We start from the raw sequence: 27,819 nt of genomic DNA, 5'->3' as shown, positions 1-27,819 counted from the left end.
AAATTAGCTGCAAGGGTAGAAAAGGAAATTTAAATAGATCTTGGTAAAATGCAAGCTTAATCTTCAAGGGGAAGATGATAGAATGAAAAAAATCCTGGATAACAGTAATGCTAAATATGGGTATGAAGAGAGTTTGAAACACAACTGTGCAACAAAAAAAAACCCCAAAGCAGTTTTTGATCATGTACACAGAGATAAGTAGTTAGCCATGTTAGTCCCTTAGCCTGAGCTTACTTCATCAGATGCTATCATTAAGCTTATGCATCTCTGATTTACTTGTCTTAAGGTGGATCTCTGCTCTGCCTTCTATGTCAGAGACATCAACTCACAAAAAAGGCAGGAGATAATCATATTGTGATTTTTGAGGACAATTGCAATTAAAATGCTTCATTTGGTACTGGGTACCTTTAATATCTGAGGCATACTGGCAAATTTAGAAGGACTTCAGTATAGAATAACATAATTGGGAGGTAGAAGAGTGACTTGAATAAACTTAGGTATCCAGGTTCTAGCCATATTGGTCTAGAGGAAAAAGCTACCAGGGCTCATATACAGAGGTGACAGCTTTTATTAGACCAACAAGATTTTTGCAAAAAAAATTCTTTAATTGCAAGCTTTTGGGCACACACACGCTTCATCAGGCATGAGAAAAAAAGATTGTAAAAGTTCTCCTGGGTAGAAATGAAAGTTCATATTTCAAAGAATTTCACAGAAGAATCAATAGATGGAAAAATCTTCTGGGCAGCAGTTTTTAGCTGGTAAGGAGTCTTAGCACTCCTTACCAGCTATGATAAGGACTTCTTTAAAAACCACAAGACAAAACAGCAGCAAAAACTTGCACTTGCCTGAGGACCGGAACATGTACAATTTTGTACTAACAGGAAGCTAGATGGCTTAGTATGTTTTTTCCTCTTTTCTAACTTCTGCAACTGATTTTCATTTGTGTGCATCTAAGCTTTCTTAAAAATAATTAACATTAGACATGCATGTTGAAGTAAAAAATAGCATCGTAGATTATTCTTTAAAGAAATATGATTGTTATCCATTTAAAATTTACATATATTTTTCACTTTGAAAAGTGACTTTCTGAGGATGCAGATCTTTATCAGGCATAATTCCTTATGTGAATTTCTGATTTGAACTTTGAAAGTGGTAAACTTGCATCATGGCTTAATAAACATTTCTTGAAATTAGACTTTTGTATAAAGGCTTGGAAAGGAGGAAGGGAAGAAAGGTCCTTTCTAAAGGATAAGCTGAGTTTCTTGTTCTCTGTTTTCCCCATGTCTATATGAATGGCTATAGTATGGTGTGTTGTTAAAATTTGACTGTTTTTTTTTTTAAACAAGAGGAAGAACAAATGTATCCAACTTTAAAATATAGCCAATTGTTAAGGGCCTACCTAATTCACGGGGGCTGCCTCCCCTGGTTTCACAGACAGAACACTGGCCTGGGCAGCCATTTTGCAGGCAGAGTCCCTCACACCTCTGGCTGAGAGGGGCCCCCCCATGGCTCCACCCCTTACCGCCAGTTGGCTGTGGGAGCTGCCTGTCTTGTGGCCCCACCCTTCTGCCAATCAGTAGCAAGGGGGAGGGGCACAGCCACCTTGCTGGCAACCGTTTGAATGAGCAGCCCCTCCACCCTTGCCTCCCCTTCCACGCCCCAGTGAGCTGCCGCAGCACTCAATAAGGTTTTTGTTTGTTTTTCCTGTGGAATCTGCAAAATTTGGTAGGTCCCTACTGTATACTAGCAGCAGGGCTGAGGGGAAAAAACAAGATGTGAAATTGCTTTTGTAAATATCAGCTTCCAACTTGATTTCAGTTCTCCATACCCCCTTGTTTCTGTACCAATCTGTTCAACATAACAGTGAATCTATGCTCCATTGCAGAGAAATTGCTGATATGGTTTCATTTGCTAAGTCCAATTCAAAAGTATAAACTTTTACGTAATATGTAAACTTTAGGAAGGTGTTTGGGTGAGGGTGATGACTACTGGTGCTCTTCAGGGAAGGTGGGGAAGGATCACTGAAAACTATGGAAGGCAGAAATGACAGAATTTCTTCAGATGTTGACTGACTGATTTTTTTGCAGAACTTGTGAAACAGTTTAATCTCTAAATGGTGAGTTTCACTGTGGGCCAGTTGAGATTTATATAGTTCAGGGGTGTTCAAACCCTGGCCCACAGGGCAGAACTAGTCCCTTTTTGTTGTCATTTGGTCCATGGGCATCCCCATGGGTCCAGAAGCTGGGCAGCAGAGGAACAATGGGACAGCTTCCTTGCTGCCCAATTTCTGGACCTGCAGGACTAGTACAGGTCCCTGAAGCCCAATCCTGGTGTGCAAGGCTGGGCAGGGGCATCATGGCAACTGATCCGGGCACAGAGAGCCCAATCTCTGAACCCATGGACCAGCCCTGTGCAACTCATCTGGCCTGTGGGGCCAGAAATATTGAGTATGGCTGACACACATGAAGTATGGAGGCCAAGGCAAGCAACATAACACAGCGCTGGAGGTCATGGGAGTCCAACCTGAAGAGCTGTTAACTGCACAATTCAGGATCATTTGGCCTGCCTCTAGCTCCTCACTGCCAGCTCTTAGTTCTAGCTTGTATGATACCAGTGAACCCTTGTCATTTGCAAGGGTTGTAGAAACCCATTCCTGTAAGTGCTGTTGTGGTCCCGTAACTCTTTTGGACAGATCCTAGGGTGCTTACATGGCACAGAAAACTTGTATGTGCTCTCAACAGCTGCATATTTCATTTGAAAGGAAAATTCTGGTGTGGCTAAGTGTCCCGGTTATTGGACACACTTCTTATCCTCTTGATGTTTTGACACTTTTAGTTCAAAACCAAAAAGTAAATGTCACCTCATATGGGAAGAAGGGAAATAATCAAAATGTAGTTGTAGCGTTGGATAGGCTGTGTATATCAACAGGCCAGGGACAGGATATTCCTGTAGTCAAATTTAATGATGATGTGCATCTGCTTAAGGTACAAAACTATTCAAAAGCAACCTCATTAACACATTTTCTACATTTGCTGTACTGAATCTTTTCATAGTAAATTACTGAGGCTTTTATAATATTAGGAAGAGAAAGGCTTCTGACCTTGAATTCAGGTTATAGCATAATTAGCTGAAAATAAACATACAAAATCCAGAGCTGATAAAGTACACATTAAATTTTTGTCTATGCAATGTCCCCCGTGTCCCCTGGAAGGCCTCAGCAATTTTGTCTCTTTCTGCTTGGAAGAAGAGGCTAGCTTTCACTGCAGGATTGTGCAGAGTTTGAAACATGTTAATATCTTCACAAGATGTTGGGATATATTATACCCCGGACTTTGTAATGCAGTTTAAATAATTTTAATTAACTGTAGAAGCTAAAGTATCCACAGCTAATGGGTGAACTGGCCAAATTAGGGCTGAGAATAATGAGACTGGAGACAGACGTTGTCTCTGAAGCATTATCAGCTGTACTGCAATCTTGTGATAAAGGACTAAAACTTCTTTCTGTTTGAGTGTTTTATGTCACTATCAAAATGTTTATGGTGGCACAAAGGCAATGTCTGTTTGCAGCTCTAATGTAATGGTATAAGGTAGCTTATCCTACACTTAATGTTACTTTGTCATATTCAGTTGTTTGAAGATCTGTCTGCCCAGGTCTGTTAATACATTGACTTTAATACTAAAACTCAGTGGAAGCAGAGCCGTTGGATGGGTTCCTACTTACTATTTAGGATTCTAAACTCTTTGAGGCAGAACCTGTACTTCACATGTGCTTGCAAAGTAACCCAGTAATCCTAACAATTTTTAGAAAATATCACTGATAGGAAATACTAAATTCAAACAGACTGACTCTTAAGAAAAAAGGAAATAACTTCATTAGGCAGCCTGTGTTTTCCAGTTGGGTTAGAACTGCAGTAGCAAAGTGAGTTGTATTAGAAATAAGAGTTTTAATTGGGCTTTTAAAATCATGACCTAAATGCGAGTTGGTGCCCTGGAGGTTGCTGGTACTCAGCATACCTAAAGACGTTACATGTTGCTGGTACATATTTGGCTCTAGTGGATCAAGATTATGCTGGGGGCACTTTCTGTTGTAGGAGGGATAGTGCTGTAGTCTAGTTTTAAGTACTAGCTTAATGGTTCCAGATTATACAAGATGAAAAATTTAATTCGTATCAAATTGTCAGAAAACATTTTAAGAGTAGATTAATTTGTTAAGACTGTGAGCCCAAGGCAGTGTGTGGAATGCAACTCAAATTGCCTAGCTTCTGGTTCCGTGCCACAAAATACATTTGTCTCTCCGAAGAGTACTGGAGTTTATTAACCAACACACACTTAATTATATTCTGGGGTGCTGCTTCTTGATGTACAGAAAAGGTCCCAAATTAAACCACTGAAATAATGTGACCATATTAGAAATATCAGATGTTGACTGACTTTTGTTTTGCTGGACTACTGCTTTTTTCAGTCCTCATGAGAAAGTAGGATATTAATTCAGGTTGGAAAAAAACATCGTAAATGTTTCCTGCTAGTTCAGACATGCCTTTTAATATAGTACCTTTGGATTCCTGTAAAAAGATTGGTGGCTGAGTTTTGGGCCATCCAACTACTGGAAAAGCATAGCAATGCTTTATTTCATTCATTTCTTACGTAAAATAAAATGTTAACTGTATTTTCTGGTAGATAAGTGGTACAAAAATGCTTTTGGATACCATAATAAATTTTTACCAACTAATGACAGACCTCACTGGTAACCTAATTTGTAATTTTCTTTTTTTGAGAGAGTATTTTTGCTGATCAGTATTTTTAAATTTGGTCTCTGTGCTTTTTCTTATGTAGCTCCCCAGAGGAATTTTGAAATAGCCTTCAAAATGTTTGATCTGAATGGTGATGGTGAAGTGGACATGGAAGAGTTTGAGCAGGTCAGTTTTCCTGGGAGATTGACTTAAAGATATATGACCTTGACAGAAATTAAAGTACTTGTTGTGTCGTGAAAGTGGAACAACACAGTATTAGCAAGTATTGGCACGTAGGCAGTGGGTCATACCTGCTTCTTATGTGCGCCATTATGAAGCCATAACAAACCTTTTTTTACTCAAGTTTTATAGAAAATCTGCTCTCATTCAAGTTGTCCATGTTACCTTTCTGAAAACTCATCAGTGGAACAGTCACAGAAAAAATAACCTCCATAATTTTTTTTATGACACTTGCATTGATTGTCTCCAGAACAGTAACACGGATGAACTTCAACTTCAGAAGTAGAGTGTTGTCATGTTGGTGTCCCTGGTGTCTGCATTTTGACACCTCAATTACGGCATCATTTGCACTGTTACTTTTATTAGTCTTGTTTCTTTCATAATAGAGTAACTATATCTAATATACCTGGAAAAATAAGTCTTTCTCATTTACTTAAAGAGATGACTTTGATTCTTTTCTTTATTACTTTGGACTTATTTTTTCAGCATTAATTTCCTTAACCATCCTAACATTTGATCCCCTGCCATGTGTATTACTAACACAGATCAACTTTTATAAAGAACTGAACACAAATCCAGCATTGGTCAGGTATTAATATGTATTCCCCTAAGGGTAGCATGTACGACATCTTCCTGTGGATTTATGCTAGAGAACATGCTGCCAACGTGAAAAAAAATCCAATTGCCTCACTGTTTTTTGTTTGTTTGTTTTAAACCACGGCTTATGTAGAGAAAAGATTTTAAGAGTTTAGAAACTCATAACACATCCTTAATTGCTGAGTAATAAAGGATTTCCAGAGTCATAACCAGGGATACTGGTTTTCTTAGTTTAAAAATCCCAAATTGTCTGATTAAACACCGCTCCCCCCATCTGTGTTTTTTTTCCACAATTTAAAATGAAATGCCTCGAGAGAGAGATAAAGAGAGAAAAAATATATATAGGTGTAGTTGAACACAATGTTTTATTGATATATTTACAATTGTAAAGCAGTTTGGAAGCCTACCAGTGCCTCAATCATTATAATAATATTCTAAATACCTATATATTTTGGTGTTTGGGGCTTTGGGGGTTTTTTTAATTATGGAAAATCAGAGCTCCCCCTGCCCTGTGTTCACCGGGATATGGGTCCAGCTGCAGTTGTCCCCCCGGATGCTTTGTGGTGCTGAGCAGCCCTGATAATAAGGCACTGCCCTATCCCTGCCCGTGCCATTGCCCCTCACTCCCAAGCCACAGGCCCCCCAACCCTACCTGCGCCCCTCACTCCTGACCCACAGTCCCCCACTTGGGCTTGAGCATGGCAGCTGTGACTACACCAGCTCATGCAGGTGGTGGTGAAGTGAGTCTAGCCCCAGCATAGGCTGGAGGAAAGAGGAGGGGATACCTCTGGCACACCCTGCCCTGGGCTGGGGCTCCTGCAGTGCACCAGGAGGCCTGGCCATGCCTCGCACCCAGCAGCATCTCCCAACCGCCCTGTCCCTGCGAACATGGGCCCCAGCTCAGCCCCTCAGCTCCCCGCAACCCCTGAAGGACCTTCCTCGCCCCCTTCCCCCACTAGAGGGTGTGGAAGAAATCAAACTTCGCCTTGTGGTTGAATCAGAACTGACGGAGCCAGCTTTTCTTTATTTAGGGCTATGCTGTGATCACAGGGAGGATTTCATACAGCAAGGGGAATCACCCACTTGTCTGTTTCAAAAGAATCCTTCTACTCTATAAGTTTACAAGCATATTTATACTTGAGACAGAGAAAGAGAAAAAATACGACCTTGGAGAAACCAAAACAAGTTTACTTAATTGGACATCTGTGCACAGGGTAATAAGACCTGCAGGATTCCTTATCTCAAAACATGTAACTGAAATAAGCAGTATCAGCTCTTCTGGTCTTTGTCTGTTTTCCTACTCACATAAGCCAGAAGCCCGACTAAATTTACTGCCACAAGGGGCAGGCATCTGTGGATAGGCCCTGCTGGCAACAATGCAGAGCTGGGCTCATCGGCAGCACTTAGCACTGCCTCAGACCCAAATCCCGTCCCCTCCAACTTGCAACTTTCTGAGCACCCAGTGAAAAGTAATACTAGATTTTAGGCAGACAAGGGTCTTTGGGTTAATCTGGTATCTTTTATTAGACCAACTTGGCTACAACCTACATCCCCGTATACTAGATTTTAAGCTCTTATTGACACTTCAGATTGATCTTGGCTAAGTGATATATCTTCTCCATTGGATATACACTTCTGCCAAAGTATATTAAGAAAAAAGCAAATAAAACCAATACGAGCAGTATCATATATTTATTATTTGTGAACTTCCAACTTAAAGTTTTATAAAGCAAAGTAACAAGGATGATGGTGATCTTTCCATTTCATTTTTCTAAGATTACTTTGCTACTTCTCAGAGTTTGTTTCCAAATTCTCCATTGTGACATTTCAGACACCTTGGAGTGATTTTTTTTTTTTTTCCCCTCAACCAGTGTCTAAACCAGCCGTGTAACAGAGAGGCACAATAAAAAAAACTATCTTACCAAGATGCTTTAAATGAGACATTCACTTTTTTGTGAATCATCTGTAATTTTATCATAGTCTATAATTCTGTACATCTTGGGTCAGTATCTTGTAACTAAATAGAACCACCATTTCTGTGCAAGGGAACGCAGAGACTTACGTCAGTTTTTTAAATGGTGAAGTTGGGAAATGTATGTGTTTGTGATATAGTACAGAAATATCGAGTAAAAAGCTCAACTAGAAATGTCCGTGGGAACAATTGGACATCTCTGAACAATTTAACTTTCTTACTGTCGTTTTTCTTTTAAGAAACCTTTAGAAGACATACTCTAGCTGTCCTTTATACTGGTCTTAGGACAGGCAGATTTTTTTTATTTAGATTTACATTGTGTGCCCCTCCCTGACCCCCCCTCTCCCCAGGCTTTAGACTCCATTTTTGTCCCAAATGTTTATCCATGGGTTTAAACAGCAGTACTGTGTGCTTTCGTCAAGAAGAGCCTTGTAGCATACTATACATCTTTTACCATATATTCTTCAGTCCAGGTTATTCTTTCAACTTTACATGCTGTCATAATAGCGTGGGCATAATTCTAAAGTGATAGGGATTGAAGTGTTGGTGTGTAATATGGCATTATAAGACTGTTGCTGCTCTTCATTGCCACCAGAGTATGAAGCAGAATTCAAAATTATTATGTACATTTTTGCGCTATTTGCTGTTGTCTCCCTAAAAACTACTGATCTGGTTTTCAGACATTCCCCCATGTCTTATCAGAACATACATTACTGAGGTACTACACTTCCTAAATATAACACTTCAATCCCTTGTCCATATATAACCATCTGAAAAAGTGCCTTCACAGCATGTTTACTTAATCCATGCATTTTCAGGTTTTGTTGTTTTTATATATAAGTGGTTATTGAGTGTTGATAACATAATTAACTGGAATGTAAGAAAAATAGAAACTAGGTAATTCCTTACCTAAAACAAGCTGAAAGCAAAATACTCTTCAACTTTTTATACATCTATATTTTTATCTATATATCTGCATATATAAATATAAATCTAGATAAATATAGATGTGTAAAAAGTTGAAGAGTATTTAACTCTAACAAATATTAAAAGGAAAATCCTAGCTTTGACTCTTTTTGTAGATATCAGTATGGCTCATTTGATGTTCTTTGCACTCAAAATGAAAACAATAAAAAGTCCTAGGACTCTGGTAGGAAGGGATATGTTTGCTTTTTTTTTTTTTTTTTTTTTTTTTAGTATTTAGACCAGTGCTCCTAAGGGGCTTACATGTAGTCTTTGCAGATTTATTTGCAGGCTTACTGAGTATATCAAAACAGCCATTCCTTGGGACAAACAACAAGAGAAGTTCTAAAAGAGATGTTTGTTTGCGAGAGAGAACCAAGTACTTAGTTTTCCTGAATTCAAAAACAAACAAGTCAATGAATGGGTTCCATCACAACAGAAATGTCAGTTTGGGGTTCTGAAAAGCCGAGGTGAGTGTATGGAGACAGCTATACTCCATACTCAGTCTAAGTGAAGGTGTTGTGCTTTCTGAAGCTCTTTTTCATCTTTACAAGGATTGGCATATTGATCTCCTGACTGCTAGTGGGCAGTGGTATATAACAAGTCTTCATTAACGAGTTAACAAGAAAGGCCTGGTGATTTAGTCTTTACCAAAGTCTTGAGAAACAACTTTGCATTAAAGGGATGTTCACGCAACCCAGTGTAGGGTAAACTTCTTAGTAAGTTTAATAGCATAGGGCTCCAGCCTAGCAATATGGCTAGACTGCTTCTCATCTGAGCTAATTAGTTTAGAGCTGGCTGAGATACCCTTGCCTAGACAACACTCTGCCATGTAAGCATCCAGAATATCAAGAAAAGTAGCTGGTTAGACTCGCTATAAAACACCAACTGCACAGGTAAGAAAGGTATGTAGCTACTAAAGTGAAAATACTGCCTTCTTTACTTCTAATGACCTATTTAATTCCTTAGCTCCCCCACAAACAGCCCAATTCATGTATGTGCTTAGCACCACTTTAAATAGCTCAGGCCCTGCATCAATATTTATCTGTAGTTTTATTTTTTGCCCTGTTACATAAATTGTTGGGCTGTTTATTTTTGCTCTTTTAAAATAAAAATTCAAGAGAAAAAATAATTACTTTTGAAGCATCTTTTACTTACTCCTCCTTACTGTTCACACCTTAATTTTTTGTGTGCATGTAGTACACAAAATTAAACAAACCATAACAAGTCCCCTTGAACCTCTGCTGAACCAAATGGGACAGCTGATGACCGACACCCAGGAAAAAGCCAATCTGCTTGATGGGTACTTTGCGTCGGTCTTTCATTTGCCCAAAGGGACTGTTCCGCTTCGCAGGACGGCCACGGTGAGGACGTATGTATACCCAGCATCGCTATAGACCTTGTAAAGGAACACCTTGAGGGGCTGGACACCTTCAAGTCAGCTGGCCCTTACAGATTATACCCTAGAATACTCAAAGAGCTGGCAGGTGTCATAGCCCAATCACTGGCAAAAATATTTGGAAACTCATGGTGCTCAGGTGAAGTACCTGAAGACTGGAAGAAGGCCAGTGTGGTACCCATCTGCAAAAAAGGACAGAAGTAGATCCTGGGAATTACAGGCCAATCAGCTTGACCTCAATCCCTGGTAAGATTTTGGAGAAAATTTATCAAAGAGACCCTTCTTGATAAGCTGGCTGAGGGAGAAGGGAGAAGAGATTAACATCATATATCTGGACTTTAAAAAAGCCTTTGATCTGGTGTCCCATGATCTCCTCATGGAAAAATTGGCCAACTGTGGCCTCAGCTATACCACAGTCTGACTGAGAAATTGGCTCTGAGGTCAGACCCAGAGAGTAGTGGTTGATGGCAGTGAATCATTATGGTGCTCCATGACCAGTGGTGTCTCCCAAAGCTTTCTCCTTTGACTGGTTCTCTTTAACATCTTTATCAGTGATGTGGACATTGGTGTCAGAAGCACACTGGCCAAGCATAGCGTCCACACCTGAGGACAGGCTAGTGATCCAGGCTGACTTGGATAAGCTTAGTAAGTGGGTGAATACAAACCTGATGAGATTAAATACCAATAAATGCAAGGTACTCCACCTCGGCAGGGGGGTGGGGAACCCACAGTATGCTTATAGGCTCAGCAGTGCTACGTTCACTAGCACCATGGCTGAAAGAGACTTGGGGGTCGTGATTGACCATAAGATGAACATGAGCCACCAATGCAGTGTCGCAGCTTGTAAAGCAAACAAAACTCTGCTTGCATCTATAGATGCTTTTCAAGTAAATCTCAGGATGTCATCCTCACGCTGTACTCGGCCTTGGTGAGGCTGCAGCTGGAGTACTGCATCCAATTCTGGGCTTCACAATTCAAGAAGGATGTCGAGAAGCTTGGGAGAGTCCAGAGGAGAGCCACACATGTGATCAGAGGGCAAGAGAATAGGCCTTATGAAAAGAGGCTGAGAGACACTGGACTCTTCAGCATGGAGAAGCTCATGGGGGACCTGGTGGCTTACATAAGTATGTAAGGGGTGTGCGTCAGGATCTGGGGAAACAACTGTTCACCAGAGCACCCCAAGGGATAACAAGGACTAACAGTCATAAACTCCTCCAAGACCGCTTTAGGCTGGACATGAGGAAAAATTTTTCTTACTGTCCAAGCCCCTAAGGCCTGAAATAGAGTCCCTCCAGAAGTAGTGCAGGCACCTACTCTGGACGCATTCAAGAAACATTTGGATGCTTATCTTGCTGGGATTCTTTGACCCCAGCTGAATTTCTGCCCCTGGGGCAGGAGGTGGGACTTGATGATTTTCAAGGTCCCTTCCAGCCCTAACTTCTATGAATCCATGAAAGTCCCTCCATTGGAATGTCAACAAGTCAGACAGTACATTTGTATTATAATATTCAGATATCCTATAATGGGGTGTGAATAATGAAATTGCATTGTCTGCTGTAGAAAATGACTAACATAGTAAGATGTTTATACCTTCCTGTACATAAACAAACCTGCTTTTAGATTAAACTTGGCTTTAGATTAAGAACCAAATTAAAAGGCATGAACTTTTTAAAAAATAAATAAATAAATAAATAAAAATGCTCAGTTAGGCTCCGGAGCGGTGAGAGACGTGCAGGTGAAGCCCGCTGCGCCCCCGCTCCCCCGAACCCCCCCAGACACCCCTTCAGCAGCTGCAGAGCCCCCTGCTGACCCCCAGCACAGCCGGAGGTAAGCGGGCTCATGGTGGGAAGGGGTTAACTCCTCGCTCCCTGGGAGGAGGCAGCTGCCTGGTGCCAGGCTGGGTCAAGCCCCCGCCCGGGCCCCTACTTGGCCCAGCCCCCCAGGGAGCCACGCGAACAGGCTGCGTAAACAGGTGCTCGAGTTAGCGCGGAGTTCGCGCACGAGAGGGCGCTGGAGGGCACGAGACCCTGCCTGAGACCCCCCCCAGAGGAGTCGGTCCCAGCCATAGCCAGCCTACCAGAGGCATGACACGGATGGGCACGCGCCGCACCCCGAGGGTCCCCTCGGGCTCTAGGGCCCCTCCACTGGGCATCTCAGAGACGGCCGCCCAGACGGAGCCCGTGGCCCCAGGCTCCACGCAGACAGAGCCCCTGGCTCTTGGCTGCGGGGGCTGTCTGTCCCTTTTTCAGGATCTGGGGCCCGGGAGCATGGCCACCTCCCCTTGCGGGGTCTGTTCCCTACTGGGGTCCCTGGCGCGGCAGCTGGAGGAGCTCCAGGCTACAGTCCAGAGACTGCGTGCCATCAGGGACTGCGAGCAGGAGATAGACTCCTACTGCCAGGCCCTTCTGCCCCGGGAGCCGCAGGGTAGAGCACCGTCTCCCTCCACAACTAAGGAGGACTCTGGGACCTCCCGCTCTGCCCAGTCAGGGGCATTGACCAAGGTGGTCGAGGGCCCAAAGGCCCGCTGCACCAAGGCCCCTCCCTCGCCGGAGCTTAGCAACAGGTTCGCACCTCTTGCATCCCCAGCAGAGCCTGCTCGGTTGCCAGCTCCCACAGGCAACCCAAGCTTAACCGCAGCTACTGCCCCCGCTCTCCCCAAGTCAAAGCGAAAGGTGTTTGTTGTGGGAGACTCCATCCTGCGGGGCACTGAGGGAGCAATCTGCCGCCCCGACCCCTTAGCCCGGGAAGTCTGCTGCTTCCCGGGGGCCCGCATCCGAGACATTGCGGAGAGGATCCCGCAGCTCCTCCGGCCCACAGACCACTACCCCATGCTCCTTATTCACGTGGGCACCAATGACACGGCTCGGAGCACCCCCAGCCAGGTCATGAGACACTACAGGGAGTTGGGAGCGGGGCTTAGGTGTCTGGGAGCTCAGGTGGTGTTTTCGTCGATCCTCCCAGTCTCGGGCTATGGGCTGAGGAGGGAGAGGAGGATCCACGCAGTGAACCAAAGACTGCGGAGCTGGTGTCATCGGGAAGGCTTTGGCTTCCATGACCACAGCCCGCTCTTTGGCGAGAGAGGCAGTGAGCTGCTGGGAAGACATGGCCTCCACCTCTCTCCCCTGAGGAGGAGGCTTTTCTTAGCCAGGCTGGCTGACCTGCTCCACCAGGCTTTACACTAAGCCCGCTGGGGGATGGGGGGACTACTGCCACTGCTGGCCCACTGAGCGACCCTTGCAAAGCCAGCAGACCAAGGCACTTAAGGGAGCCCACCCCTGCCCCAGCCCTGGCACAATCTGTGGACAAGGCAAGGGCCCCTAAGGGCACACTTGCCTGCCTGTACACTAATGGCAGGAGCCTGGGTAACAAGCAGGAGGAGCTTGTCCTCCTGCTCAGTGCAAAGATTTATGACGTCATTGGGATAACGGAGACCTGGTGGGACTCCACCCATGACTGGACCACGGGTATAGAGGGCTATACCCTGTACAGGAGGGATCGTGTTGACAAAAGGGGCGGGGGTGTAGCTCTCTATGTGAAGGAAAGCTACATGTCCCTGCAAGCTGATGTTGGCAACCGGCATGGACAGCTAGAGACCCTCTGGGTAAAAATTCGTGGGGAAAACAGCACAGGGGACACAACGGTGGGAGTCTACTACAGACCTCCCACTCAAAGTCCTGAGCTTGACCAGGAGTTCGCCTGGGAACTGACTGAGGCCGCTTGCTCCAGGACCTTGGTTGTCATGGGTGACTTCAATTACCCGGACATCTCGTGGGAAGATCACTCAGCAAAATACGAGCACTCGCAAAGCTTTCTCTCGTGTGTGGATGACCTCTACCTGACTCAAGAAGTCTATGGGCCAACGAGAGGCAAAGCGCTGCTCGACCTGGTACTAGCTACGGGGGATGACCTAACTGGCGACCTAGTGATCGATGGGAAGCTGGGTGACAGCGACCACGAGCTGATCACCTTCACCATCCGCCGTAAAGCTGGCAAGTCAGTCAGCAACACAGAAGTCCTTGACTTCAGAAAAGCCGACTTTGACAAGCTCAAGAGGCTTGTCGGTCAGGCCCTTAGGGACCATGACCCCAGGGAGATGGAAGTTCAAGAAGAGTGGTTGCTTCTGAAGGAAGCAATCCTCAGTGCACAAGCCAAATCTATTCCAACACGGAGGAAAAGCAGCAAGAAGGCACAGCAGCCCTCCTGGCTCTCTAGGGACCTAGCGGACCTCCTGCGGCTAAAAAGGAAAGCCTACAAAGGATGGAGGACGGGATTCACCTCCAAGGAGAATTATTTTGCACTGGTCCGGTCCTGCAGGGAGCAAACCAGGAAAGCCAAGGCTGCAACTAAACTCCAACTAGCTTCAAGCATCAAGGACAACAAAAAGTCCTTTTTCAGATATGTGGGGAGCTGGAGGAAAAGCAAGGGCAATGTTGGACCCCTGCTAAACCAGATGGGGCAACTGACAACTGACGCCCAGGAAAAAGCCAACCTATTAAATAGGTACTTTGCATCAGTCTTTCATCAGTCCCATGGGACGCCCATGCCTGCTATGGGACAGGGAGATCCGGGTGATGGGGATCCCCTACCCTCCATAAATGCTGACCTCGTGAAGGAACACCTTGAGAAGCTGGATACCTTCAAGTCAGCCGGCCCTGACAATCTGCACCCCAGGGATCTCAAGGAGCTGGCGAGCGTCATAGCCCAGCCCCTGGCACGGATCTTTGAAAACTCCTGGCGCTCTGGTGTAGTGCCCGAAGACTGGAAGAAGGCCAATGTGGTGCCGATCTTCAAGAAAGGGAGGAGAATGGATCCTGCTAACTACAGGCCTATTAGCCTGACTTCTATCCTGGGGAAGATCTTAGAAAAGTTTATTAAGGAGGCCATCCTTGATGGACTGGCCCAGGCTAACATTCTAAGAGATAGCCAGCACGGTTTTGTTGCGAGTAGGTCTTGTTTGACCAATCTCATTTCCTTCTATGACCAGGTGACCTATCACCTGGACAAGGGAGAAGAGATTGATGTCATATATCTTGACTTCAAAAAAGCCTTTTATCTGGTATCCCATGATCATCTCTTGGCCAAACTGGCCAGTTGTGGCCTTAGCTCCACCACGGTCCTCTGGCTGGGAAATTGGCTCCGTGGTCGGACCCAGAGGGTTGTAATTGATGGCAGTCACTCATCGTGGTGCCCTGTGACCAGTGGGGTCCCTCAAGGCTCTGTCCTGGGACCCATACTGTTCAACATCTTCATTAACGATGTGGACATTGGAGTCAGGAGTGGACTGGCCAAGTTCGCCGATGACACCAAACTTTGGGGCAAAGCATCCACGCCAGAGGATAGGCAGGTGATCCAGGCTGACCTGGACAAGCTCAGCAAATGGGCGGACGAAAACCTGATGGTGTTTAACACCGAAAAATGCAAGGTTCTCCACCTTGGGAGGAAAAACCTGCAGCATCCTTATAGGCTCGGCAGTGCTACGTTGGATAGCACTACAGAAGAAAGAGACTTGGGGGTCATCATTGACCACAAGATGAACATGAGCCTGCAATGTGATGCTGCGGCTAATAAAGCGACCAAAACGCTGGCTTGCATCCATAGATGCTTCTCGAGCAAATCCCGGGACGTCATTCTCCCCTTGTACTCGGCCTTGGTGAGGCCACAGCTGGAGTACTGCGTCCAGTTTGGGCTCCACAATTCAAAAAGGATGTGGAGAAGCTTGAGAGAGTCCAGAGGAGAGCCATGCGCATGATCAGAGGTCAGGAAAACAGTTCTTACGATGATAGGCTGAGAGCCATGGGACTCTTTAGCCTGGAAAAGCGTAGGCTCGGGTGATCTGATGGCCACCTATAAGTTTTTATCAGGGGTGACCACCAGGATCTGGGGGAACGTCTGTTCACCAGAGCGCCCCAAGGGATGACGAGGTCGAACGTTCACAAACTCCTGCAAGACCGTTTCAGGCTGGACATAAGGAAGAATTTCTTTACTGTCCGAGCCCCCAAGGTCTGGAACAGTCTGCCAGCGGAGGTGGTTCAAGCACCTACATTGAACACCTTCAAGAGTAAATTGGATGCTTATCTTGCTGGGATCCTATGACCCCAGCTGACTTCCTGCCCTTTGGGCAGGGGGCTGGACTCGATGATCTCCCAAGGTCCCTTCCAGCCCTAATGTCTATGAAATCTTGTAAAAAATGATACCATATATCATTTACCATAATAAAAATGAATGTCCAGCACAAGGCTCCTTGTGTCTATTGTTTGATAGTCTCCAATGAGTTGAATGTTTGCTTTTGCAAAAGTAGTCTTTAGAATTTATGATGATTTTTTTTCTAAACCAGTCCTAAATTACAGATTCATATACAGTAATTTTTAGTTTTCTCTTCCCAAAATCCCTGTGTAGAATTCCTGTGAAAGTTGATAGCTGTTATAAATTAAAAATGAGAGTCCCAGTGCTCAGTGGTGTTTCAGCTCTAAGACAAAATGTTTCTTGTTACATGAGTATAAAAATGTAGAACCTGTCTAATTAAATTCATTCTCTTCTTCCAATTTTTTTCTTTCCTAATTGTTTTGTGGGTTTTTTGAGTCATAAGCATATCACAGTGCCTGATGTAGAGAAAGCATTTAGGCAGTACAGATCACAGAGATCACAAAACATTTGGGATAATTGAATTTGTAAAAGGAAAAAGAAACCTGTCTGCTTTGCATAGTAAATATGTAGATAGGTCAGCTTTGTTTTATTTTTTTTCTCATTTTGTTCTCCTCATAATAATTAGTGACATAAGCCTAAAGAATCTATTCCTCAGGGTTATACTGGTTTCACCATTCTCGAAAGAAAAATTTTAGCTTACTGCTGTCCTTTATAGCAAAGGTCCCACATCCTTTTGATATTTAAAACCTTTTTGCAGCTGCTTCCTTCCCCCTTGTCAGCATGAGGAGGAGGAAGAAGAAATTGCTAGCAATAAAATAATAATATGTAACCTCTAGAAGATCCCAAATGAGAAGAGCATACATACCACCTTCACTTCCTTTTTCTCAGAGTACCCCAAAGCCACTGAAGTGAATGTTTGTTCCAGTCGAATGACTTGCTTTGGGCTAAAGTTGGGCAGCTGGCTTGGTAGAATAGAGCTAGCTTTGGATTTCTCTTTCTCTGCCAGATGTTGTAAATCTAGATCTTGTAAATGTGATCTTGGCTGGGAGGAATGAAAACAGCTGTAGCTTTTAAAATCTAGAAAGCTACAGACACTTTTAGTTGCCACTGGGCATGTCTATACATGCAGTTAATGCAACTGAATATACTCTGGCTCAATTTGAGCTAAAGTAAACTAATCCCAACATCACCATCTACATGTGTGTTTAAGCACAGTAATTTACTGTGCTGCTGGATACCACATACCTGATGGGAACATCCACAATACAGTAAATTAGTCTACTGTACTATAATTGCCATGCGTGTGTAGATGGTTATGCTTTCCTGTGCAGCAAATTAGTCTGCTGAGTAGTAAATAAAGCATCTCATGTAAACATGCTCACTAGTTACAAAATGTAAGTTCAAATTGGAACAGGTAGAGAAAGAGAGACTATGAGAGTGATTGGGGAAGGACAATGTGTCACATGAGAGGAGAAACTAAAAAAGCTTGCCTTGTTCAGCATGGCAAAGTGAAGGCTGAGAGGGAATGATATTACTTTCTATTCGTGGGAGTAACCCTACTTTTAGATGGAGCTTGTCCATTTTATAAAAATGAACACATGATATGGCACCTGCAGTAGGAAGGGACTGGAAGTTGATGATCCAAATGTCACTTCTAGTCCTAAATTCCCATGAAAGAGGATGAAGGAATATCATGAATATAATAGCAGCACTTGATCAAAGTCACTTTTTTTCTAAAATACCTAGTGTCAGGGACAGTGAACTATCAGTCCTGCTCCCTGTCTTTATTTATTTAATTTTTAGAATGATTGGTGCTTGTCATTTGCCCTCTCCTTTTTTTGTCTTCCTGGCAATACAAAGGAGGCTCCCTTTGTACTGAGGTTATTCCCTGATTCTTTTTAATGTAGACTTTAAAGCTGAAAGCATACCCTAGTCAGGCTAGTGAAAGGGTTATAGCGGAGAGTAGCATATTTAAAAGGGGTGTACAAATACAACAAGTGTTTAATGTAAAAGAGGCCCTTCACTTAAGCTGAATGGAAAAAAACTTATAGAATTATAGTAGTGCTACTAGATTTTAAGGCCACAGAATACTTTTGTCTGACCTTCTACTTAACAAGCACTACAGAATTTCACATGGTTACTCCTGTGTTGAGGCATCCAGCCTTGAAGACATCAAGAGATAGAAGAATCCACCATTTGGCTTTGGTAGGTTGCTCTGATGGTTAATCACGCTCATTATTTGAAAATGTTTACCTTATTTACTAATTGAATTGGTCCGGCTTCAGCTTCCTACTACTGGTTTGAATTGGGTTTTTCCGCACCAGATTAAAGTGTTGTTGGGCACCTGGCATTTTCTCCTTATCAAAATATGTAATATACTGTAAATAAGTCGCCTCTCAGTCATCTTCTTGATAAGCTAAATTGATTTAACTGCATAATGCTGAAAATGCACTCTAAAGCAGTTTTCCATTTTACAGAAGTTTTGCAGCTCTTTTCTGTACACTCTCATATTCTAATCCATCCATTTAAAAATGTAGATAGCAGAACAGTATATTCTAGTATCAGCCTCACCAAGCCTGCATACAACAGTAAAATAATCTCCTTGATCCATCCCCACAACTGTGTTTTGTACATGTTTTATTTAGCCTTTCTGGCCACAGGAGAGAATTATCAAAAGTAATACTTCAGTGAATTGGCCCATACACGTCTTTCTTTCGTATTTTTTGTGCTAATTATTTTCTGCCCTTTACTCTTGTTAGGTCCAAAGCATCATTCGCTCCCAAACCAGCATGGGTATGCGTCACCGAGATCGTTCCACTACAGGGAATACCCTGAAAACAGGATTCAATTCTGCTCTGACAACCTACTTTTTTGGAGCTGATCTGAAAGGAAAACTGACTATTTCACACTTCTTAGAGTTCCAGCGCAAACTGCAGCATGATGTCCTGAAGCTTGAGGTCAGAATTTGTTGATTAGGGAATATGGGGGAAGTCGATTGTGGTCAGTGTCTCTACAGATTAAATTAGCTGATGCCTGGACTTCATGACATTTAGCGAGGAGTGAAGAGTGGGGGGCGGGGAAAGAAAGAAAACCCAGTACTTAGAAGAGTATTGTGCAGCTGCTGCCCCATGGGAATTGTTATGGAGTCTTCAGATCATTTGCTAGTAGAGCCAATACCAGGTGCTTCAGAACAGTGTTTTTGAAACTGTGTTATGGAACATTGGGGTTCTACAATAGGTCATTAGGGGTTCTGCACAGACCTTGGGGGGTAATGTCAAAACAGGCTGGGAAGCGGTACACCACTATTACCAGGCTGGATCACCTGGCTCCACATCAGCAGAGATGACCCAGAGCCAGGGGCAGGGGTTCCATGCAGAAAAAGTGACATGAAAGGATTCTGCGACTTTCAGATGTTTGAAAACCATTGCTTCAGAAGATGATGAGAGAAACCTTGTAGAAGAAGTTTGACATAACTGCCCCCCCAAAAAAATTGCCTAATCCCTCTGCTGGAGTTTGAATGTTCCCTTGTTTTTGTAATAGGGAGACTTAACAGAAGCTTCTTGTTATTTGTATGAATTTAAGCATCTACTGCCTTCAAAATATGGTTCTTCTCAAAAAAGTAAATATAGAAGTAGTGGTATGGGATTCCATGTTCATTCCACGTGGGATTCCATGTTCACTGTCACTGCTTCTCAATAAAAATCTACTCATTTTAAAAATAAAATTGCAAAGCCATCCTGGGCTTTGATTGTGGGGAAAAAAAGATAGGTTCTTTCATTTCCACTGGGAACAAAGATTTTATAGACTAAATGATCCCATCACACCTGTGAAGCCCTATCAGATGTGGTAAGGTGTCAGTGGTATTCCTAGCTCACTTAGTAACTGGAACTCATAAACAATGTTGGGGTTTTTTATTTTTAAGGTGGGACAGAATCTAACTTTTTCCCTCTTTTGTTGCCAACTCTATTATAACTGAGCTAAATTATTCATTATATTAATTGCTTTACTATTTAATTATGTAAATTAACAAAAGTGATGGACAAAATTACTTGAGTAAGAAGACGATATTTTTATCTCACTGTTTCTCAGACTAGACCTACAGGGATGTTTCTCAGTGGCCTGTAGAGTGAAAACAAGGAAAATACAACAGTTGTAAATGGTGGAAAAGTAAAACCACAATTTCATAGTAATAAGAAGAAAATAAAGATTATTCTATTTTCGGCTCTTGTTGTAACACCCCCATCTTCCCTAAGTTTTGGAAAACCAAAAATCTTCCTCTCCAAAGCTAGGTATAAAAGAGAGAGTGAAATACCTCCCTTACCCTTTGTGCTAGCCATGCATGGCCTCTGCTAGCTCCTTCTGCAGTGCCTGAAGTTTCAGCTTCTTGGCATGGTCTTCAAAATAGTATGTAAAGCAGCCACTCCCCACTACCTGCCTGCCTCTGTCTCTATTCACCTTATCTACCTCCCATTTCATTAGTGATGTTTGCCTGGTCCGCCAATTCGTCAGCTGCTCATAGCAATTGTCAGGTAACTTTTTTTTTCTTGTTCTCTTTTCTGTCTAGGTGAGTGAGATCTATTATCCACGAATGTGTTCCTTATCCTGTTTAGAAAGTACCCAGTGCATTGTGGGAATTATCAAAATAAATGATCTGTGGTGCATTCTGTTAGATGTGGCCTAATTATTTATGACTATTGCTTACTATTAAAAAAGACGAAAGAAGTCAGGCACAGGCCTCTCAGCAGTTTTAAGGAAGGCCTTCCATTTTACTATCTTCTGACAGGTCTTTTAGTGTTTTTAAAAAATTAGTGTGTTCTCCAAAGTTTGAGTTTTGAGTACTGTATATCCAGAATAGAATTGGAGGAAAAAGGGTTTATTTCTCTTCAGGGGTAGGATTAGATATGTTTCAGCCACTGGTTTGAAACTGTATAAAGCACCTTTTCTGATACTGGGGAGTTGTTTGTTGGTTGTTTGTTTTATTTTGGGGGGGGGGTTGTTTTTTCATTTGAGACAATGTAAAAATCAAACTTTTTTTACTTAATCATGTTACATTGGGCTCATTAAAGAGAGAATTGAATACTGTATTGAACATATATTATGAGTAGTTTCTTTTGCTGGATTTCCCTGGTCACTTTTTTAAAAATGTTCACACGTGTTTGGGTAAAATTCTTCTGAAACACGCTTTGAAAATGATTATATCAGGTAAAGCTTGAATGTTTTTCACCTTTTCCTTGTAGGCGAAATTCTGAGGGAATGCTTCAGAAATAATGGAATAGTATATCCTCTCTTCTCCTATTTGTGTTTACTTTTTATATTTTTAATATATTTATATTTTCCATAATTTTATTAAATATCACCCATTTGCCCATTCATGGAAGTAAAGAGTGTCAGTAAAGTAGCAAGAGCCCTAGGAAAATAGTTAGCTTTAGCAGCCTCTTAGAACTTGCCTGTTGTTACTTTTGCAATGCCCTTTTCTTTTCATTTTTGCTTCCTTCTTGATTAGTCTTTTAAAACAGAATTTTGTATGTCTTTTTATTGGACCAACTGAACGGTTAGGAGAGTTTTTAGACATTCTTTTGGGCACAAAGTATCCTTCCTTAGGTCTGGGCAAGAAGCAGAGACACCTCCAGTTCATTTAGTTCAAGATACTTCCTTGCCCAGAAACTTGTCTAACAACTCTCCCAACTGTTCAGTTGGTCCAATAAAAGATATTACCAAATTAACCCTTGTTTCTTGTATGTTTTCTAGACCATCACAGCTACAACAACACACCAGCCCTACTAATTAGACATTTATATGCACATAGATCCTGGTTCTAAGTAGATTAAATAAACATGCATGCACTGTATTTGCTATATGTATCTTTAGGTTGGAACTAGTAATTATATTGTGCAGAGGATCCAGTTAAGCTTTGTAAGTGAGAATTCAGATAGTGAAAAAAGCAGACTTTGCAGGCTCCTTAGCTCTGAGAGACTACTGAATAACACACATGCCTTGACTTTTGTGGCTGGATTTACACTGTATGATATTATTGGTATATCTGAATTTTTCCCCTCTTGCTGTCACTTTGTGTGACAGGTGCCAGTATGTTTCTTCTTCGAGAAAGCAAGCTGAGAAATAGATCCCTGTTTACTTTAAACCATTGGTGTAACCAAGAGATGTTTTCTACTGAGGTAAATAATCTTTTGCCTGTAAAATATCTTATGGATGTCATTGTTTCACTTATTTGAAATATAGGTACAGTTTGATATCATACTTTGCAGCACTGTTGCTGCTTTTGGAGAAATACTACAGATTATTACACATCTTCAGGAGTATTTACTATTGACAGATAAGATAGCTGCACAATTAATGACTCACATGCCAGTTTCTGTTCCCTTAGTGTAGTGGTTCCCAAACTTTTTTGTACCAAGACCCATTTGTAAGCATCAGTAGCCAGTTCTGACTCAGTGCCCCTCACTCCTGACCCACTGCACCCAGCCCCCCAGTGTGTAAGGCAGAGAGAGCCCCCAGCAGCCCCTTGCAGGCTGGAACTGCCAGTCTGCAAGGGAAAAGTCACAGTTTCCCACATTATTTTTTCTTTAAAGAAAAATCCATTGTTAAAGTTTGTTCATGAGTCTTTCATATATTCATGCGACCCACAGGTTGACTAATGCTGCCTTAGTGTACTGCAGTCATTTGCAACTTAGTAAGCAAGTTATGACCTAACTTAAAATATAGCCAAGTGCATACAATGTGTTACTGAAGAGTAATGTTATTATCTGTAGAGCTATGATTGTTTATCCATGTAAGGACATTCTTTGCCAGCCTGCTTTAAGGCTGGTCTGGAAGAACCCCCCCTGCGGATGTTGGGATTGATTTACTCTTCAATACTCTTCCTTCATGAGAAAGGTATCTGTTTCTTAATATTTGAGTTAAGCAATTTGCCCACTTTTAAAGAATAAGTTTATCATAGAATCATAGAAAATTAATGTTGGAAGGGACCTCAGGAGGTCATCTAATCCAACCCCCTGCTCAAAGCAAGACCATCCCTAATTAGATCATCCCAGCCAAAGCTTTGTCAAGCCATGCCTTAAAAACCTCCAAGGATGGAGATTCTGCCACCTCTCTGGGTAACCTGCCCCAGTGTTTCACCACTCCTAGTGAGAATGTTTCCTACTATCCAACCTAAACTTTCCTTGCTGCAACTTGAGACCATTGCTCCTTGTTTTGTCATCTGCCACCACTGAGAACAGTCTAGCTGCATCCTAGCTCTATTCTTCAGGTAGCTGAAGGTTGCTATTAAATCCCACCATCTTGTCTTTTCTAGACTAAATAAACCCAGCTCCCTCAGCCTCTTCTCATAAGTTTCTGCTTTTCCTTGTGCCAGTAATAAAATAACAAGTGGAGGGACTTATCTCTCTGCACATCTGTTATCCTCTTCCTGGATTCAGGTAAAAATGCGTATTTGTAGAACACTCAGCACAAGGGGATCTTTAGCCATTATGTGGGCTCCCAGGCAGCGGAGCTGTACAGGAATGCTAGTTTTGATGCGCACATTTGATTTTGTAGAAATTACATTTCCTGATCAAAGAAAACATTAAAACCTAGGAACAGAAGAACTTTTAGAAGTCGGGAAAACAATGTAATATCATCAAGGAGAAAGAACAGGATTTTTTTTTACTAATGAATTCTAATTGTGGCATGTATACAGAGAGGTTTCCTGGCTTTAGGCAGGTTGCATAAATTCTGACTCAGCTGCCTTGTGTTTAAAATAGTTATAGTGCCTACTCCATCAGAGTATTTGAAGAATTAACTCAAATTTATAAAGTGCTTTGGATATAATAGATGCTTTGTAAATGCTAATTGTTTTTACCTGGTAGGGAATGTCTGTATTGTTAGATTGGGATTAGGTTTGCACATATTCAGACTTTTTTACATCTGAGAATATTCTAAATTATCTCTAAAGTGATAAGTTTTAGTGTTTGAGATACTGAATTAATTGTAGCTACAAATCAAAAGTCGATCAGAGAATCTGCAAATGCATATGTTAACAAGAAGTTTCAAATGGCCCTGTTAGGAATTTTTGATGCTTTGGGGTCTTTATCAAATTGCCCTGGAAAATAAAGATTTTTCTCTTGTATGTGTTTACTGAAAACTTTCTCCTAGTTTGTAGCTCAGATACATTATCTGTTAAATACTAATATTAAATGTAAGTACTTGTGAACTGTATTAATAGTTTTGTCTTAAATAAATTTAATCAAATAAATTTCAGTATCCTATTCTGATTAGCTATAATATTTTTTGCAGTGTGTTTCTCAAATGCTCCAGAATTTAAGCTTTCAGTTTAAAAAAAAAAAAAAAAAAATGCTTTTCACACTGATGGTTACCATTGCCGTTCTAACTGAGTACAATATTACAATAGTAGTAGCTGTGAAAAAAGCTGTGGAGAACACAAATATTGTTGTCCTGAACCTGCAGATGCGCCAGAACAAAGATTCTGAAAAGTGTGAATTGCATTGCTCATCAGGAGGATTGTTAACTTGGAAACCTAATGAGTAATAGTTTAAATTTCAGAATTATTCAGTCGCACCTGATTCTTTTAGTAGAAAACTCAGTCTTAATGTAAATTTGTTGTGATGATCTTTGTCAGATATATTAGAAAATGCATTTGTAATGCATCTTTTGTCACCTCATGTTTTGTTGACTAAAACTTCAGATGACAAAACTTCATATCATTTGTAAGTTGTTAAAATATTAGGGTGTTTAAGTTTTTTAGTACACAAGTTTATCAACCTGATTGTTAATAATGATTTGTATTCAAGCTGCTTGCACCATTTATGTTTTAGGTAACTTAAATTTTTGTTAACTTTTCTTTATGATATCTTGTACAAATAATTTTCAGTTACTTTGTTACACAGTGTTATGTACAGCTGATAGTAACTGCTTTGTAGCACAGCCAGTTGAGAGTTTATCACTTCAGTGACTGAGCTATAAACAAGTGCTGTTTGTTGGACAAATGTTCATTTTTTTCGAAGAAATTGCCATTCTCCCAGAAGAAACCAGAAGTGTGTAGATGTTCAGGCTTTTTCTCCTGAAGCAAAAATGGCCACTTTGGGAAGAAAATAACCCGACTACAAGACAAATATCATTCCTGGGAGAGTTTCTCCTGGAAAACTGATTGTCTGCACACATTCCCCCAGCTTAACTCCTTCTGGGAACCAGGAGTTGCGGAGCTGGGGGAAAGGTTCCCTTGCCTTCCAGAGCGTGGAGTCACCCTGGCTTGGGGAAGGGAACAGCTGTTCCAACCCTTCCAATATACTGCAAGGGGAGGGGAGAGGAGGAGCAGCAGCCAGTTGCTCCCTACCTGCTTCTCACTCCAGAGTACCTGAGTGAGAAGTGGGTTGGAGGCCCCACTGCTTCATTCACTGGGAGGGAAGCAGCAGCCACTGCTCCCTGCCTCTTCCCCAAAATGGGCAGGGGAAGCAGCGTAACCACGTAGGCGTAGCTGATATGTCCTCCATCGGAGGTCTATATTGAGCAGATTCTTTTTGGTTGGGTGGTGGAACCGGAGCTTGCTCCATCCACTCCATGCATTGACCTGGTATTGCAGTGCTTCCAGGACCGGTGCAAAAAAACAGCCCCCATTTTGGAAGAGGTGGGGGGTTTGTCAGATCCTGACAACCTCCCCTTACCACCCATGCTGTTCAGCTGGGCACCAGTGACTGCAGTTTAAGAGTCAGTGGAACTGGGAAGCAGGCTGTGGGAAAACCTTAAGCCTGGTTCCCAGCCCTGCCAGCTTTCTTTTGATACCTCTACTGTCCAATCCAGCCAGCACAGGTGGCAAGGGGGCAGCTGATGGAGCCAAGAACCGAACTTGGGGATGCTTTCCCAGAGCCTGCTTCCCAGCCACTGCTTCTAAATCACTGGACCTGGCACCTAACTGGGCAGTGCAGGCAGCAGTGGGAAGGAGGACAATTCCTTTTCTGCAGCCTTTCTAAAGTTTTAAAGTACCTCTATTTAAAAAGGGAGAGAATAGTAAATAGTATATGGTAGCTCTTTAACTATGAAGTGCAAAAAGTAGCTATTTTTGTTCTAATCTCCATCATCCTTTACAATTTATGACTGGAGAGTTTTTAATGAGGAGGTTTAAGGGGCATTTTGTACTATGTATAGATTCCCCAGGCACTTATAACACAGTTATCCCCTCATCTGTGCTTGCTTGGGGTTTTTTGTTTGTTTGTGAAAACAGGATTTAAATTGTATGAAAGCATCGTCCTCTGACTTCAGGTAAAAACATCTGTGACTCTGTTATGTATCAGGAATATTTTGGGTGAACTAAGAAGGGAGATTTAAAACGTAATTTTCCAGAGCAATGTGCTAACCACAGCTTTTATAGTATGGGGTAGAAGTTAGAATATTAAGCATAACAATCCTGGACTTGACTTTACAGGTTCACTTTTAATATGGAACACGACCAAATACAATGGTAGGTAAAAAGGTTACACATGAGGTCATGACATAAAATCAGGAAGAAATATGCTAAACAATTTACAGCCCTTTTAATATATTCAGGTCTGCAGGACTTGATAAATTCCACTCTGTAGTGCTAAAGGAACAGTAAGAGCTAGTAGTGGGGCTGATACTTATTGCTGAGAAGATAGCAGAGTTCCCAAGGGATAGAAACGAGCAAACAATGCCTATTTTGAGAGAAGGGGAAATGGAAGACCCAAGAAATTAAGAGTCGTGAGACTGATTTTAAATTGCAAGTACAATTAACAAAACAGTTGGTATTTAAGTGTCTATTTAAAAAAACAGCACAATTTAGGTAGACTCCTTATAGCTATTGCTTACTGGTGAGTTTTTTTACTTTGCTAGGTTAACAAGCAGGTAATGTAATTGTGAAATAGCTGGAGCCACAACAGGGATGGTACAAGGCTAAGAAAAAGCCTGAAAACTTACTTGTAAGGGGACAAATCTGCACAGAGAAAGGAGACTTCACTTGGTTTTTTTCCCTGCCACATCAGATGGGGAGATCATCCATGTCACTATGGCATTGTTTGCCAACTCTCACCCCTTTCAGTTGCTAATGGTAATCCTCATATAGGATCTAAGATGAAGGAGGCAGAGACTAGCCAGACTGGGGGCAAAAAATGAGTCTTGGGTCCCCTATACATGGCTGACAATTATCTCACTGTTAATCCCAGTCCCTGGACAGCCCTGAGTCTTGAAACAGACCTGGGGCTTTTTGACCAGGACTGACAGTCAGTTAGTTGTCAGTCCTCACTCAGACAGCTCCAGGTCTGGAACTGGGTTATCTGAACTAAGCTGATAGTCAGCTGATTGTTGATCTGGTATGCAGGACTGGATGCCAGCTTTTAATTTGCTGGTGCAGGGGAAGCTTCGGCTCTCAATCCCAGGCTTTTCCTACACTGGCAAGTAATAATGGCATCATTGGGATCTGACCCGATTCCAAAACTGCATGCCCTGCCATGCACATGTGGTATGGGAGGAGATGCAGTTGTTGGAATCAGGAAGCAGATCCCAGCATGCCATTAGAAGAATGTGTGCCAGGGGCCTTGGAAAATACATTACTGTTCTAGGTGTATAGGAATTGCCAGTGAAAGTATAGCATAACTTGGGGTTGTATGATTTTGTCAGGGTGCCCTGATCTTGGACCCAGGCAATAGCTGTTTATTCCGTATGTATCCAAAGGAAATAGGGAGGGGGAGGACTCTGAAGGATTTGCCTTGGAAACTTCTTTCCTCAGAGTCTACTTCTACAAGTCTGTCTTC

At 42.3% G+C, this 27,819-nt stretch overlaps 1 protein-coding gene and 1 non-coding gene across 5 annotated transcripts in view; both read left to right on the top strand.

The window, feature by feature from the left end:
- MICU1 (mitochondrial calcium uptake 1) overlaps positions 1–27,819 on the top strand; it is a 243,587-nt gene that overhangs the window by 141,238 nt on the left and 74,530 nt on the right. For all 4 annotated transcript variants that reach the window (XM_090058755.1, XM_090058756.1, XM_090058757.1 and 1 more), the window contains 2 exons: positions 4,834–4,916; positions 18,805–19,002. In XM_090058755.1, coding sequence (XP_089914881.1) covers positions 4,834–4,916; positions 18,805–19,002 — 281 coding nt within the window. The remainder of the gene's footprint in view (positions 1–4,833; positions 4,917–18,804; positions 19,003–27,819) is intronic.
- Positions 25,473–25,662, top strand: LOC149859853 (U2 spliceosomal RNA). The gene has a single exon (XR_016443701.1). It is a non-coding gene; the product is annotated as a U2 spliceosomal RNA (small nuclear RNA).

The sequence above is a fragment of the Crocodylus siamensis genome, chromosome 7 (assembly GCF_052110815.1).
Source record: "Crocodylus siamensis isolate JL-2025a chromosome 7, ASM5211081v1, whole genome shotgun sequence".
Taxonomy (NCBI): domain Eukaryota; kingdom Metazoa; phylum Chordata; order Crocodylia; family Crocodylidae; genus Crocodylus; species Crocodylus siamensis.
This window is presented reverse-complemented; position numbering and strand designations above follow the sequence as displayed.